The sequence below is a fragment of the Sardina pilchardus genome, chromosome 7 (genome assembly GCF_963854185.1).
Source record: "Sardina pilchardus chromosome 7, fSarPil1.1, whole genome shotgun sequence".
NCBI classification, from domain to species: domain Eukaryota; kingdom Metazoa; phylum Chordata; class Actinopteri; order Clupeiformes; family Clupeidae; genus Sardina; species Sardina pilchardus.
In genome coordinates, this window is record NC_085000.1 from 5917159 (window position 1) to 5932733 (window position 15575).

Consider the following 15575-nt stretch of genomic DNA (forward strand, 5'->3'; position numbering starts at 1 on the left):
ATTTTAATTATTTTGAGTCTTTTGTCGCAGTTTGGTAGACATTTATTTCAACGCAATACAAAATATGAGCCATTTTGTGTCTGTAGGCAAGGCTATTAGTTTGCGCCTGCTCGTGATGCGCTATTTGTTTACCGTCTAAAGTCATTTCTAAGAACATTACGCACATCCAATGAGAGAGCTTCAGCCAGTTACGCGCTCAACGCAAACCGGCGAGGCAACAGATAGTCTACACAAGACCGTATCAGCCTGATTTTCCAGTCAGTGAGACAGGTTCACAACTACATACTGGTTGCTATTGAAGGAAACATATGGACCATATCTAGCGTGTTGTTTATAGCCTATGTTTAATGAAATACTGTGAACTATAGATTTTATAGTAAGCAATGTACCTGCTGCGACCTCTCCTTGGGTTGACACATACCAGATGTGTTGTGTATCCACTTCTGGCAATGCTTTTGGCATTTCAGATCGAGTCGAAAGATTTACCCATTTGTAAAGAGGTAAGTTCTGAAGTTTTTTCTGTTTTGTCGCAACTGCAGCCGATATTAATGAACGATGCTGTAACCTATGTTAGTGACGTAGCCTACCCTTTGTCGCCAAAACATTCAGACGAGGTACCCATTTAGCCAGCAACATAGTTCCATAATGCATTAAGTAGTAGCCTATATCGATCAGCAGATTGTTGCTGAGGCATAACATTATTCACATTGACAGAAATACAGTCCTGTATGGCAGTGTGGGTCACTTTCCATTTAACTTTTGTATGATTGATTTTCATAACGCAGAAGAAACATGTCTGGTCTGCTCGACATTTCATCACTCATACATTTACAGTTAAAATTCACAATGAAGTGTAGGAGTGCTGCAGGCCTTCATGTCCTACTCTATTGAAATATGGTCTATAACACCTGCAGTCTGCCTATTATTAAATGTAGTAGTCTCTCATGTCATTGGCTATAAGCAGAAACAATAAATACAATGCACAGTGGCTCATTTATTTATAAAACACATCAGTCGTCTTCCCACACTGGAAGGTGAATGCGTGTGAACAGTCCATATGTTTCATCATTAGCCTTCCCTGGTTCGTGTTCAGGTGATGTGGCAGATGGTACAACTGGCTAGCATACATTTATTCATCAACAACTCTTGTGTACAACCTTGCTTGAGATTAAAGCAGTTTACATGCTGGGAGGTTTGAGTCAAGTGTTTGGCTTGTATCACAGTGGAAAGCAACTAATCCCAAAACTATTGTTTTGAGAATTCTGTATTTATACAAGTAATGATTAAGATGTTAACTTGAATGTACCCATGGAGGGATCAAAAAAGTCCAGAAACGATAATACATAAACAATGTTTAGTAAGCATTCACACCACTGACAAATTATACTGTAGAACAACATACCACAACTGTAAACTTACTACAACTGTAAACAATGTTATTTCAGTAATTTATTGCACCTTACAACTGTTTCACGAGAGCCAACTACCCGTTTAGGAAGTCCATTGCAATATGAGCAGGAGGCAGTGGAAACAGTGCCAGTTTCTGGGCTATCTCACTATATGGCCTACTTTAAATGTTTTGGTATTTACATAACTGCCATGGGGTAGATCCTTCAGGACTGTTGTACTATTATCAAGATTTCATTTGTACTTTACAACAGGTAGTGACCTGTAACTGGGCATTGCCATCTCAGAATATATATGAACACATTTTTTTTTTAAATCAGCCTTTATTAATCCTCTATGTAAATTTCAACAGAAGAGGCCATTGCTCGAGAATAAATTAATATCCAGAAAAAAATGGAATATGCTGTGACATAGGCCTATGTAAGTCTCTGGCATTATGTGTACTAGGCCCAGCTTTAGTTCAAGGTCGGAGTTCTTTCAGGTAAGTGAAGTGAAGAGAGGGGAGGGGGCAGTCTGTGTGTCCGAGGGTGTGCAAATGCAGGCCATCGAGGCCAGAGGAAAGATAGTGTGTCATCATGTTCTGTTGCCATGGTGATGATCATGTTAATATGGAGATGTGGATTATATGCAAGGTACTGTTGTGGAGCATATGGCAGTTGTTGCTCGCTCGCGGACACACACACACTCACACACACGCACACACAGCTAATGTAGCAGCACTAACAAATACCAGTCTCTGTGTGTTGTTCTTCTTGTTAACTATTAATCCTCTTGTTCTAACTGTGTGGGGGTCAAATTGACTCTACTAAGTGCTTGTGCTTACACCACAGGTGGCATTCAGACCCACTTTGGGTCAAAAATAAAGTCAGTAAGCATACAATGTTTTTACATTTCCATTCAATGTTTGCTGGCAAAGTGATGATGTGTGGATTTGTCAGTAGGTGTTTATTAAGCTTTTTAGATTGTCAGGAGAACCCCCCCGCCCCCCCCCCCCCCCCCCCAAAAAAAAGTATCAAACAGATTGTTTATTGCATGGTTTTTAGCTGTAACGCTTTGCTGTTTATTTAGACCCTAGCACATGTTTACTTGCACCACACTCACCTGCTATGTAAATAACCTTGGGAAAACGAATCCTCTGTTGGGACGGGAGTCACCAGACATCCTTGATGGAGGTGATTAAGATAAAGGCGGGGCGGTCTCCGCGCAAATATTTATCTACCCCACCATTGGAACAGAAGGACCGTTTCACTTCAAGGGGAATTTGATGTCATGCATTACATTTTCCTGATAGCTTTGCCAGATTATCAGTGGTAGCAAACTCCAGTTCTTTACAAAGTGAATAAAAATGGTCTTTGATTTCGTAATATCGCTGATGTAAGAGCGCGCTAAGACTGTGGGCTTTGCAAAGTTCACTGAGACCGTCTTTGTTGTTGATGGAGCCATACAGTGGGCAGCCGTGGGGCAGCCGTGGTGTACTGGTTAGCGCATCGGGCTTGTAACCGGAGGGTTGCCGGTTCGATCCCCGACCAGTCCACCACGGCTGTAGTGCCCTTGAGCAAGGCACCTAACCCCTCACTGCTCCCCGAGCGCCGCTGGTTGGGCAGGCAGCTCACTGCTCTGGGTTGTGTGATTCACCTCACTGTGTGTTCACTATGTGCTGTGTGTTCACTAATTCGGTTAAATTGGGTTAAATGCAGAGAACTGAATTTCCCTCACGGGATCAAAAAAGTATATATTCTATTCTATTCTATTCTATTCAGTGTACTGTAAATAAAATAGATTACATTTAAGTTGAAACTGTGGTTGCATCCTGGCTGTGGTTGCACATCAAGGCCAAACAGGACCTCACTGAGGGTAAACTTGAAGAAACCTGAAGCTGTTTACTTTTGTAAACATCTCCTCACCTGAGGGTTATATTTCTGTTGTTTTCTTTCCCTCAGTCGGATTACCATTATGAATACACTGAGTGTGATGTGCTGGGGTCCCGCTGGAGGGTGGGAGTGCCCAACAAACCTAACACCTGCACTGGCCTCCCAGAGCCTGTCAAAGGCACAGAGTGCAGTGAGTATCTACCAAACCAGTGACCTCGTCTCACAGCATCTAGTACTCCTGACAAGACATTATCGATGCCCATACAGTAAAAGTTCTGGTATATCTACTGTTGGTGTTATAAGTACTTTGAATGCCAAACTACTTCATATACAGGATTACCATTAGTGCACACTTTTGCTGAGCTTAACACTAGATGAACATTTACATTTATTCATTTAGCAGATGCTTTTATCATGTTATATACTGTATGTTACATACTGTTATATGTTGCTATATATTATATTACAGGTGTATATATATATATATATATACTGTATATATATATACGTTGATACATACTACTGCTATGCTGACTTTCCTTTCCCTGTTTCCCCAGCTTTCTCCTGCAGCACGGGGGAGTTTCTGGACATGAAGACGCAGGAGTGCCAGAAGTGTGCAGCAGGGACGTACTCTCTGGGGACTGGCGTGGCCTTTGACGAGTGGGACAGCATGCCCTCTGGGTTCGTCACCCACGGCATCAACATGGATGCTGGGGACGCCTACATGAACTGCTCTAAGTGAGTGTCTTTGTAACCTGTGTTGTGTCTGACTGCACAGTTCACCTCCCCCCAAACTTGCAGCACCTTGGACAGGGAGGGAGGTGTGCCAGCAAGAGGTCTGAACGCCGTGGTTGCTAGTGTCTGTTGCTGTATGTCTCCGAGGGTGTCAAGAGAGAGGTTCACTCACTGCCTAGCTACTGTACCTGCTGGCTACTGTTAAGTATGGCCATCTCAGATTTGGAACTCTAGGCCTACCTTTGAATAAATGCTTTGCTATGTGGAATCAACATGTGCAGTTGAAGAGCATCAACACATTGCAGTGTGTTCAGAGCACTTCATCAAGTTATAATACTGTGCAGATTGCTTGTAACTGAGCATCAAATTCAATCTCATTATTGTTTTGTTAGTGTGATTTTTTTTTACCTATCTCTATCTGACTGCCTCTGTCTATTTTATGTTATATTATGAAATAGCCTAAATGAACGCCTATGTGTTTGACATTTACTTGTGAAGTTCGACCTGGACACCAAAGGGAGACTTCATTGCCTCCAACACAGACGAGTGCACATCCACTCTGTCCTACGCCGTCAGTCTGAAGAAGCCTGGATCTGTGACCTTCCAGTACCTCTACCCAGACAACAGCATCTTCTTTGAGTTTTATGTATGTTTCACACCAGCACCATTCAGAGATACACTGTAGTGCTTTTACATTTGTTTCCGGAGGCACAGATAATAGATGCAGCACATTTCTCGCTCAGCTTGGTCCAGAGGGCTGATGGAGGTAATCATTAACTTGTGGAGCAAGTTGCAGCAGGGAGTCTAACGTTTTAAGATGGCATTGTATTGCTGTATGTTAAGGTGTCTTGTGATGCAGTGTTATGACATTTAAAACATGCCTGATTATATGTGGGATTAAATGGCTCATGCAGTGTGTGTGTGTGATTACTATATAGGTTCAGAATGACCAGTGTCAGTCCTCTGAGGAACAAAGCCGCTGGATGAAGACCACAGAGATTGACTGGGACTCCCACTATGTGAGGACAGCACTCTGAAATTGTGTGTGTGTGTGTGTGTGTGTGTGTGTGTGTGTGTGTGTGTGTGTGTGTGTGAGTGAGAGAGAGAAAGAGTCTGTGTGTGTGTGTGTGTGTGTGTGTGTGTGTGTGTGTGTGTGTGTGTGTGAATGACACCTTTTTGTGGCCTGCCTACACACTGATATCCTCTGTTTGGCTTCTGTGCCCTCAGGTACAGCTGAGTCGGGGAAATAATGTGCTGTACTGGAGAACCACTGGCTTCTCCCTCAACGCCAACTCTGTCAAACCCATCCTGTTGCGCAACATCGCAATCTCAGGTCGCCGCCGCCACCTGTTTCACAAAAACTATCACTATTCAGTGACCGCTAGACAAATGTTTTATTCTCAGTGTAAAATACAGCACATAAATCTAGCATAATCCAAGCACCACAGTCTGCGAGTTCACAGACGCAGACAAATTAAGTCATTTACTGAAAATGCATCCTGAACATTATTTTTTTCTGTTGGTTATGATCTCAATCAGTGAGTTTGCCCCCCTTTACAGGTGTGGCCTACACGTCCGAGTGCTTTCCCTGTAAGGCGGGCACCTACAGCACTGAGGCAGGCGGCTCCCGATGTGCCCCCTGCCCGGCCAACTCCTACTCGCACAAAGGGGCCACTGCGTGCCAGGAGTGTGAGAAGGAGAAATATGCTGGTATGTCATGTAATATGCTGGTACTAACACTCTCAGTGTTGCCTGAGAAAACGGCCAATTTTCAACCTCTTAAATAAGTACCATTTTTAAATTAAAAATGTTTAGCTTTGATGGAAAGACTTCCGTCTAACATAACTATTCAGTTTACTGAATCCCAGCTGACAGTTAAAATTCTGCTATGGTTAAAGGAGAGTTAAAGGAGAATTACAGCCATTTTTCACATAATCATAAATTATAATCATGCCCCCAGAGTGTAGCTAGCACTGTAGCTGTCTGGCTAGTCTAGCTGTTGGCTGCAGCAACTTGAGCTGGCACGTTTTTTTTTTTATTGCTCAGTGATCTTGAGAAACTCACACACACTTGAAAAATGGCCGCAATTCTCCCTTGATGAATTTTCGTTGCCACTGAAGAGTTAAAAATAAGAGTAAGATAAATGTAGACCTTGACATTATTCCATTTCACCTGAGCATCGCATCCATTATGTAGCTTCCTTAATGTGGGCTGGTACGGATGCAGTTTGCTATCAGTAGATCTTAATGTCTTTGAGATTTTCCTAAATCCCTCAGGGCTTTTCCCCTCGCACTGTGTGTCCCTCAGGTATAGGCTCTGGAGAATGCCTCACCCGACCACCATGTAAAGAGAGTGACTACTTCTACACACACACACCCTGTGACTACAACAGGACGGTACTATAACAAGTCTTGTTTTGCATTTTATGTTCTGTTCACTGCTGCTGAAACTGTGAGATACTGTATATGGCGCATTACTCCTTCATTCACTCTTCATGTTAAGCTGTTTAATCTTTAACTTTTCGATGACCCCGTTTGTTTTTAAAATGTGACTTGAGGTGGTCTGATCACAAGTGATCAGTTCTAAATACAAGTGTAAATAATCACCAAGATGAATTGTGATCTGATCACTCAAACTGCTTTCTGAAGTGGTCTGAGACACATTTGACACAACGCTAATGTGTTCTGATGTATCCGGTGATGTTGGCAACAATGTCTCTGTTTGTACACCTTGGATACATGAATAAACCTCAATGTCTCTCAGCTGACCGCTTGTGATTGGATCACCTTAGAGGCATTCTAAAAACAGTCGAAAGCAGGCCCCATGGTACATTACTGCGTTTCTTTTATGTTCTTTATTAATTTGTGAAGAAAATCATTAATTCACTTCTCGTTTTTATGCCTGCTAGGGAACTACATTGTTGTGTACACGTATTTGCATTTAATCCTTTAAAACCTCCAAACCCTTTTGTATCGTAGTAGTAGACCATGTCCTGCTGTGGTTTCAGACCCAGCTGATGTACAAGTGGATCGAGCCCAAGATCTGCAGCGAGACAGCCGAAGGCGCCGTTCAGCTTCCTGCCTCGGGGCAGATGACGACCTGCCCGCCCTGCAACCCGGGCTTCTTCATGAGCAACGCCTCCACCTGCCAGCCCTGCCCACACGGCTTCTACTCCAACGGCTCAGGTACAGACACGACTACAGAGAGAAGAGATCGTGTTCACGCTCAGCTGCCAGGAAGCTTCCTCATCCTCAGTGACTTCACTGTGTTCTATTATTGCATTCTTGAGTAAATGAATGACAGGGACGGACAAGGAGTTTTGTACACACTACTTCATTGTTTGTTTCCTTGTTTTACATTCCTGCCAGTTTTCAGTAATCCTCTCCTGGTCATTCCCAGATAGCAGGTTCCTCAATAAGGATAATGTTCTAATTTTTTGAGAGGGGAACAGCTGTTTTTTGTCTAGGATTTCAGCTGTGGGTTACCTGAATATAGCAAAAGGTGATAGTGAAAGGTAGAGATACAACAGTGACACAGCTGTCTGGTGGGATGTTAGGTGATGGAGCACAAAAAACCCACCGAACAGTGACCGATGAGGCTGAAAATGCAAAACAATGGAATAGAAGTAGTAGGCCTAAATGCAGGTGATTTCCCTCTGCACAGTCAGTGCATAGATATCTTCTTATTATCCACATGAGTGGTTTCTCTCTTGACACTCTCTCTCTCTCTCTCTCTCTGTATTTGTGTACTTGTGTGTATGTAAATGGCTGTGTGTGTGTGTGTGTGTGTGTGTGTGTGTGTGTGTGTGTGTGTGTGTGTGCGTGTGCGTGTGCGTGTGCGTGTGCGTGTGCGTGTGCGTGTGCGTGTGCGTGTGCGTGTGCGTGTGCGTGCGCGTGTGTGCATGTGCGTGTGTGTAGTTTGCTCAGAGTGTTCTGCAGGGACAGAGCCGGTGGTGGGGTTTGAGTATAAGTGGTGGAACCGGATGCCCAGTAACATGAAGAGCTCCGTCTACAGCAACGAATACAGTGACTCAGAGAGAACCACAGGTAACAAGGCCAACCAGTCTGAGCAACACATGCCTTCAGTTGACTCATTGCATATTTTGAATGTGTATCTTTTCCTAGAAATCACATTTTTAATGTTATTTGTGCACGCTGAATATGCCCTATTGTGAAAGAAACGTTTATACATTACCATGCCCTATCTGTTAATTGTATTCTATTGTATTCTATTCAATGTGAAGCGTATGACACATAAGAAGGCAACTTTCTGAGCAATGGACTGGGCAATGATCCTGGAATATTATTGCTCTTACACGTTCTCATTGATATTGGGCAACAGCCATTTGCATGATATGGAGGGTTTGTAAAAGTGACTGTGTGTTTTGACAGCATGGGAAGTGGCGGGGGAGTATGTATACACCACACCAGGAGACATGGACACAGGCTATATGTTGCTCACCCTCACTGTTCCGGGGTACAGGTGAGCTGTTAATTTTGATTAGAAAGACAACTTCAATAAGAAGCAAAGTATGCCATAGCCCCCCTCATTATATGGCGCCTTACTTACTGTCTGATATTATATTGTTGACCAATTCAAAATAGACTTTTCATACCTTTTAAAAAATGTTCCGTGTAGTACTTTGTTTGAATGGATACGCTGTGTGAAGTGAAGAAGATAGACAGTTATAGCCCTTTTCAAGATATGATACAGTATATGATATAGCCTAATGCTACACTAGAACTTAATGTCTGATTTTGACTTTACTATCTCTTGAAGTAATCACTATTATAGTTGTATCTATATGGTTATGGAATATTTGGTGATTTTTGCCAGGTTGCCTCATACCATCACCACAGATGGGACGAACACAGAGCTGTCCAAGATCACCTTTGTGTTTGAGACCAAGTGTACGGATAACTGCGTTCTCTACTTCATGGCGGTGGGTAGTGAATCTTGGTTGTTTTTTTTTTCAGAAACATGAAATGATTTTTCTCTTGTTATGTGTTATTAGCCATTTATTATTGTCATAGTCATTATGCTTTATGGTGTTTTATTTCTCATGTTGGCATGTTGTGTCCTCTCGCAGGGTCTCAGTGAAAGGAACAACTTTGTGGCAGAGAGCTGGAGGGGAACCAATGGGAAGCAGTCGTACTCTTACATCATCAAGAGCAACAGCACTGTCAGCTTCTCCTGGGGGTTCCAGCGGCAGCGCACCGCAGGGCCGACCACAGTAAGATCCCACCCACACCTCACAGCGCTGGCTAAACTCAGCAGAAATGCAACAGCAGCACAATGGATAACTTCAGCATATCGATATCAGAAAGAATTACTCAACTAAGCTTTCCGAACACAGTTACATTAGAGTTCTGTTTCTAGCTGTTTGTAAATGATTAGCAGCAGCAAGGTTTTTTAGGCAGTGTGGGCAGATATTTTTTTGCACACATCTTTCTTTTCCTTGTTGCAGGAGAAGCTGTACAGTGCCGACTTTGCCAAGATCTACATCGTCCGCATCACCAACGTCATCGGTGGCGTAGCGTCCGAGTGTCGCCACTGTGCCCTGGGGATGCTGCAGGGTGCGGACTCCACCTGCGTGCCCTGCCCAGCCAGCCACTACATGGTGGAGGGCAGCGGAGTGTGTAAGGCCTGTCCCGCCAACAGCATCGTCCGCGCAGAGCACCAGGTCGGGCCAGACGCCTGTGTCCGCTGTGGACCCAACACACGCAGCAACAAGGTGAGAGAGAATGCAAAACTACACACACACACACACACACACACACACACACACACACACACACACACACACACACACACACACACACACACACACACACACACACACACTTTGGGACGATGTTACAGGGAAGAATCTTGTGCTGGTAGGGTTTCCTTCCTACGACAAGGTCAGATAGACACACCCAAGGTGAACTCACACATGTACTCACACAGAGCACGGTAATGGAGAAAACATTGCATAAACATTAAACACAGCTTAAAAAAATGGATTATGTTGACAAATGACAGTCGCGTCGTATCTTTATAGCAACACAAAAGTAGTTCTGTACATGTCACCATAATGACAGAGATCTGTCCTCCACTATTTCTTTTTTTTTTTTTTTTTTTTGCCTTTATTAGTATAGGACAGTGAAGAGGTAGACAGGAAACAAGTGGGAGAGAGAGATGGGGTGGGATTGGGATATGACCGCAGGCCGGATTCGAACCTGGGTCCCCATGGGCACTCGGACCCGTAAATGGTACGGGCGCTGTAGCCTGCTGCGCCACAGCGCCCCCCTCCTCCACTATTTCTTATACCGTAATCTGCGTCATCTAAGATACTGTATGATATACATATGTGTACACATTCACACACACACATCTGGGAGTGTAACTGTGGAAGGTCTTCCTCCGTGTCTAGGCCCACACTGCCTGTCTGAGTGACTGTAAGCTGGCTGTGAAGCAGGGGGACGGGGAGACCCACCACTATGACTTCTCTCCCCTGTCCAACGCTACCGCTGCCCAGAGCAGCCCACGCTTCACCACCAAGGGCCTCAAGTTCTTCCAGCAGTTCAGCATTGGGCTGTGCGGAGGAGAGGTACTCAGTCATTTTCTCTCTCTCTCTTTCTCTCTCTCTCTCTGTCTGTCTATCTATCTGTCTGTCTGTCTGTCCATCTGTATACCTTCATCCGATCATCAGTTCCATAAGGTCTAATGATGTCTCTCTATGTGTGAGGTATTTGGTATTAGATGCTTGCTAGCTGATTAGTATAGTATGGATTGCAATGCAGTGGTCTCTCTCTTCATTCTCTTCTGGTCCTTTAGGGCAGAGCGATGGCCACATGTGTGGACAACATCACAGAGAGCAGGAAGGAATTGAGTGGCTACGTGTGTCAGTCCACCATCGTCCCCACGGATGTGAGGGGGCAGACTGTGGTGTCATCCCAGCCCTTCAGCATAGGAGACACCCTCGTAGGTGAGATCAGTGCAGGTTCATTTATTGTCCAGGTGGGCGACAAAAATGTTTTGTTGTCAACAGATGTTTAAGCACCGTAGGCTTTCGCAGTCCTGTGAATGTTGTTGAATAGAATGTCATCCAGTTTCTATAATTTGTACATTTTCTAATATTACATCTCACCGCAAAATGAAAGTAAACAGCAACAGACAACAGACACAGAGGGTGCCTCTCATTATGCCTCCTCGATCCTCGATGCTCGATCCTCGAGGGGCGTTCCCACTGATCTATAACTAACACTGGATAGACTATCCCATTGTTTCCCCCCCATCATTCTTTATGTAGATCAGTGAGGATCGAGGCATCGAGGAGCGAGGGAGGACGTATAAACGCTACATGAAACGCACCCATTCACAGATGTGACCTCTAGAATATGTCTCTGCTATTTAATTTGAATAGGCTATTTATAAACCTGACAACCTCAGCAACACCCTAGCAGACACAAATTGTACCTCTTTTGCATCATATTTTGTCAAGTGCCACATGCCGTCTCTGGACTACCATTTCCTCTCCAATTGACCTCTTCATGACCTTTGGCACAGGAGACACCCACGTAGATGAGATCCGTAGCCATCCTCTTCCTGAGTGCCTGCACTTGTGTTCAGCGGTTACAGTCCCAGACTATAGGAAAACTTCAATGGAAATTTAGTATATAGGAAACTAGTTGATCCGTGTTCTAGATGTGATTACGGAGACATTGTTGTTTTTGATTTCAGGGGTCACCACCAAATCAACTCTTGATCAAATAACCTCCTCTGAGAGTAACTTTCAGACAGATTCCCCTTTACCTGATGTCATATTTTACTACAGGTACTGTATGTCTCATTGTAGTGCCACTGCTATGTCAATATCATAACTTTATGACATTATCAGGCATTAATACTGTTTGCTAAAGAAGAAAGGACCATCCCAAATGATAAACAATGATGAAAATACACGTCATGTTTCTTTAATGTTCTTAGGGGAAGTGAAACAACGCAAGCTTGTAAAAAAGGAAGGTCAACAACCATCAGACTGCGATGCGATCCCTCTGTGACAGGAAATGACCTAATTACTCTTCCGAGGTAACACATAGGCTGGTATTACATTTATAGACTGTATCAAAAGCCATTGCATTTAATTGTATGATCACTGCATAATGTACTGTAGTTGTTGTTGCTGTTGGTCATCCATCCATCTTCTATCATCATCTTCCATCTTCTATTTTCATATGTGTTTAAAACTGGAACTGAAACATTGGTAACATGTGGAAGAATGTATGCCATTTGGACCATATAGCAATGAAGTTTTGTCATTGTTTCACTTTTGTGTGTGTGTGTGTGTGTGTGTGTGTGTGTGTGTGTGTGTGTGTGTGTGTGTGTGTGTGTGTGTGTGTGTGTGTGTGTGTGTGTGTGTGTGTGTGTGTGTGTGTGTGTGTGTGTGTGTGTGTGTGTGTGTGTGTGGTCTATGTGTGTGTGTGCAGTAAATGTCCTGAGGGCACCTGTGATGGCTGCTCCTTCCATCTGCTGTGGCTTTCCAGGCACGCCTGTCCTCTTTGCTCAGAGAGACACTACAAAAAGATCGAGAGTGCCTGTATCCAGGGCATCATGGTGGGTAACAAAGTCACAAGTGTGTGTGTGCGCGCATATGTGCTTGTGCCTGGATTCCTGTGTTTCGGTTGGTGTGTGCACACACACACATACATATGTGTGTGTCTGTGTGAGTACCTGCTCTCACCCAGGTGTGTCTGACTGTTTCTCTGTGTATTGGTGTGTGTCCAGAGGACTACATATGTGTGGCAGCAGCCTCTGCACTGCTTTGGCGGGGTGACACTGCCCCCCCAGACGGTGAGTGCATGTGTAACGCTGGACTTCTGGCTGAAGTTTGGGGTGTCCATCGGCAGTGTCGCCGCCCTTCTGCTCATCACCCTCAGCTGCTACTTCTGGAAGAAGACACGCAAGTGAGTGACCTTCTTTGACCTCTAACTGACATCACTGCTCGGGGGAGTATGCAAATGACTAGTAGATTTCTTGTTTTATAACTTGTCTGGCAAATGTGTGGCTATGCATACTCACATGCTGTATATTGAAGTGTTAACTGTTAACTGGCATTAATTGTGATAAGGTAGATGTTAAGGTAGATGTTTATTGGTCTCTCTATGTCGCTGTGTTTACTTTTTTCTCTCTATTTCTTTCTTCCTTTCTTTTGTCTCTCTTCTTGTCCCCTCTATCCCCTATCCTCTGCCTCCCTCTTTCTCTCTCTCCCTCTCTCTCTCCCTCTCTCTCTGCCCTCTCTGTCTCCTACACTGTCCTCTCTTCTGTGTGCTCTGGCAGACTGGAGTATAAGTACTCTAAGCTGATGATGACGGCGGGAGAGAAGGAGTGTGAGCTCCCGGCGGCCGATAGCTGTGCCATCATGGAGGGTGAGGACGCAGAAGAAGATGACCTCATCTACCTCACCAAGAAGTCCTTCTTTGGCAAGATCAAGTCATTCTCCAGAGAGGTAGGTTACAGTAATGCTCTTTCACCTCTGACCTCTGTCTCAGAGCCACAACCTGCACCAGTTGTATTTACCCATTCTAGCATGACTATTTGTGTAAGGTTCAGAATGACCAGTGTCAGTCCTCTGAGGAGCAAAGCCGCTGGATGAAGACCACAGAGAATGACTGGGACTCCCACTATGTGAGGACAGCACTCTGAAGTGTGTGTGTGTGTGTGTTAGAGTGTGGATCGGGCCGATTTTTTTTGTCCGCGACCGACCCGAGCCCGACAGCGCAGTGATCGAATCCGACCCGAACCCGACAAGCATTAAGATATTTGTGTCCGAGTCCGACCGGGCCCGACACAGTTCAATTCACACTATTTTCACAGTCATAGCCTACTATGACACACGTGGATATTGCTTGTGTGGAAAGTCTGATTCATTGTATCAATCAATTGAAAGACATTCGGAAACGTCGGCACATATAAGGGGAGCCATGAGCATGAAGTGCACACGTTTAACAAGAGGCCGGGCACAGTCCATCCAGTCTTCCATCTTAGCACGGCTCACAACTGCACTTACTGTAGCCTACGTGTTTCGTTGTCGCATGCAATAGAAAAATCTTGCGCACAGGAGGAAATATGTTATGCTGTTAGGATCAGGAATCAGGATAATCAGGATAATCTATTACAAACCTATCACAAAAACGAACATCAAGTGAAATAAGTTGTTTCTCATTTTACATTTCAAATGTCTTATCGCGCTGATGTGTCCGGGTCCGACCCGAGCCCGAACATAAATTCTAAATATTTGTCCGACTCTGACCGAACCCGTCGGGTTCCGACGGCTCCCGTCGGGCTTCGGTCGGGTTTCCATGCTCTAGTGTGTGTGTGTGTGTGTGTGAATGCAGTGTATGGGGGTGTGTACGTGTGTATCCCATGGGTATAATTCCCAGGTAGCAGCACACACTCTGACAAAAAAAGTCTCCCTTAACCTAACGGCCTTTGCTTTGACTAAAAGTCTTTACCTCATTAATAATTGTTGATGTGTATGAAAATATGAACTGACCTTGCAACACTTTAGACACCAGATGACTTTTTAATAGATCAGGCTAAGATGCAGTGGACAATACTGATATATTTGGTGTGTGTGTGTGTGTGTGTCTGTGTTTGTGTGTCTGTGTGTCTGTGTGTGTGTGTGTGCGCGTGTGTGCTCCCCCACCCGTAGAGGACATCGGATGGATTTGACTCGGTGCCGCTCAAGTCATCAGCAGGTATGGAGATGGAGATGAGCTGAAGCTGAAGCTGAATACTTCTCCAGGACAAGGGCCATCTTATGCATGCAGCCACATGCATTTCGGAAATCAACTGTGCCTCAATGGTGGCAGACAGATGCATAGTGCGCCATCTAGTGGCCACACATTTTTATGACCCATTTCCTTTCTCAACAGACTGTTTGATAACAACATTTATTTTTATATGATCGGGTTTACTGAATGTATCCTGGATGGACATAGTTCAAACACAGAATGCCGGCATTTGTCATTGTCTGCATATCATAAGAAATACAGGCCTTCCCTAAGTTGGCTATGGATCATATCAGGTGCAGCCTGTGCCTAGTAGGCTACTGTACTGTAAGTGCTGCATTTGACCATTGATCATTATTTCTGTTTAATATATGAAAGTTAGAGTTATTTCAGTGCTTGGTAGTTCCAAAGGGTTAATGGATATGCCTGTCATTTAAAGCTGTATCAACCAGGTGTTTTTTTTACGACACATTGTGCAAATAAGCACAAAGCCTTTTGGGTTTATTTTACATCTAAATTGTTGAACAGTTTAAGTTGTTAAAAAGTAGATCTTAATAAGGGCTTATTTTAGACAGTTTGTAATTGTTTTTTTTTTTTTTTTCAGTGTGTATTTTTCACTTAAGAACAGCAGTCTATAGGCTATTGCAGATTTGCGAAAGCAAATGTATGTCCAAATTTGTATTTATAATTAACTTGTACTGTCTGTGTACTGTACTGTGTTGTGTTTGCTTTACAATCATGTCAACGCATTTAATAAATTAATAAAGTTGAGTCTGTTTTAATTTGC

The 15575-nt window shown here is 44.0% G+C and overlaps 1 protein-coding gene across 2 annotated transcripts; it reads left to right on the top strand.

Moving 5' to 3' along the window:
- Positions 1–239: 239 nt before the first annotated feature.
- On the top strand, positions 240–15546 carry elapor1 (endosome-lysosome associated apoptosis and autophagy regulator 1). Of its 2 annotated transcripts, XM_062542111.1 has the most exons (23): positions 240–500; positions 3348–3468; positions 3836–4016; positions 4512–4659; positions 4952–5032; positions 5241–5346; positions 5574–5723; positions 6321–6409; positions 7021–7198; positions 7931–8059; positions 8405–8495; positions 8850–8955; positions 9103–9246; positions 9481–9747; positions 10429–10605; positions 10833–10983; positions 11739–11832; positions 11985–12086; positions 12485–12611; positions 12783–12961; positions 13335–13503; positions 13602–13682; positions 14710–15546. In XM_062542111.1, exons 1-23 carry the CDS (start codon positions 384–386, stop codon positions 14776–14778), a joined length of 3057 nt encoding a protein of 1018 aa, XP_062398095.1. In that variant the 5' UTR covers positions 240–383; the 3' UTR covers positions 14779–15546. The 2 variants fall into 2 exon arrangements, with proteins under 2 accessions (XP_062398095.1, XP_062398096.1); XM_062542112.1 differs by lacking the exon at positions 13602–13682.
- The last annotated feature ends 29 nt before the right edge of the window (positions 15547–15575 follow it).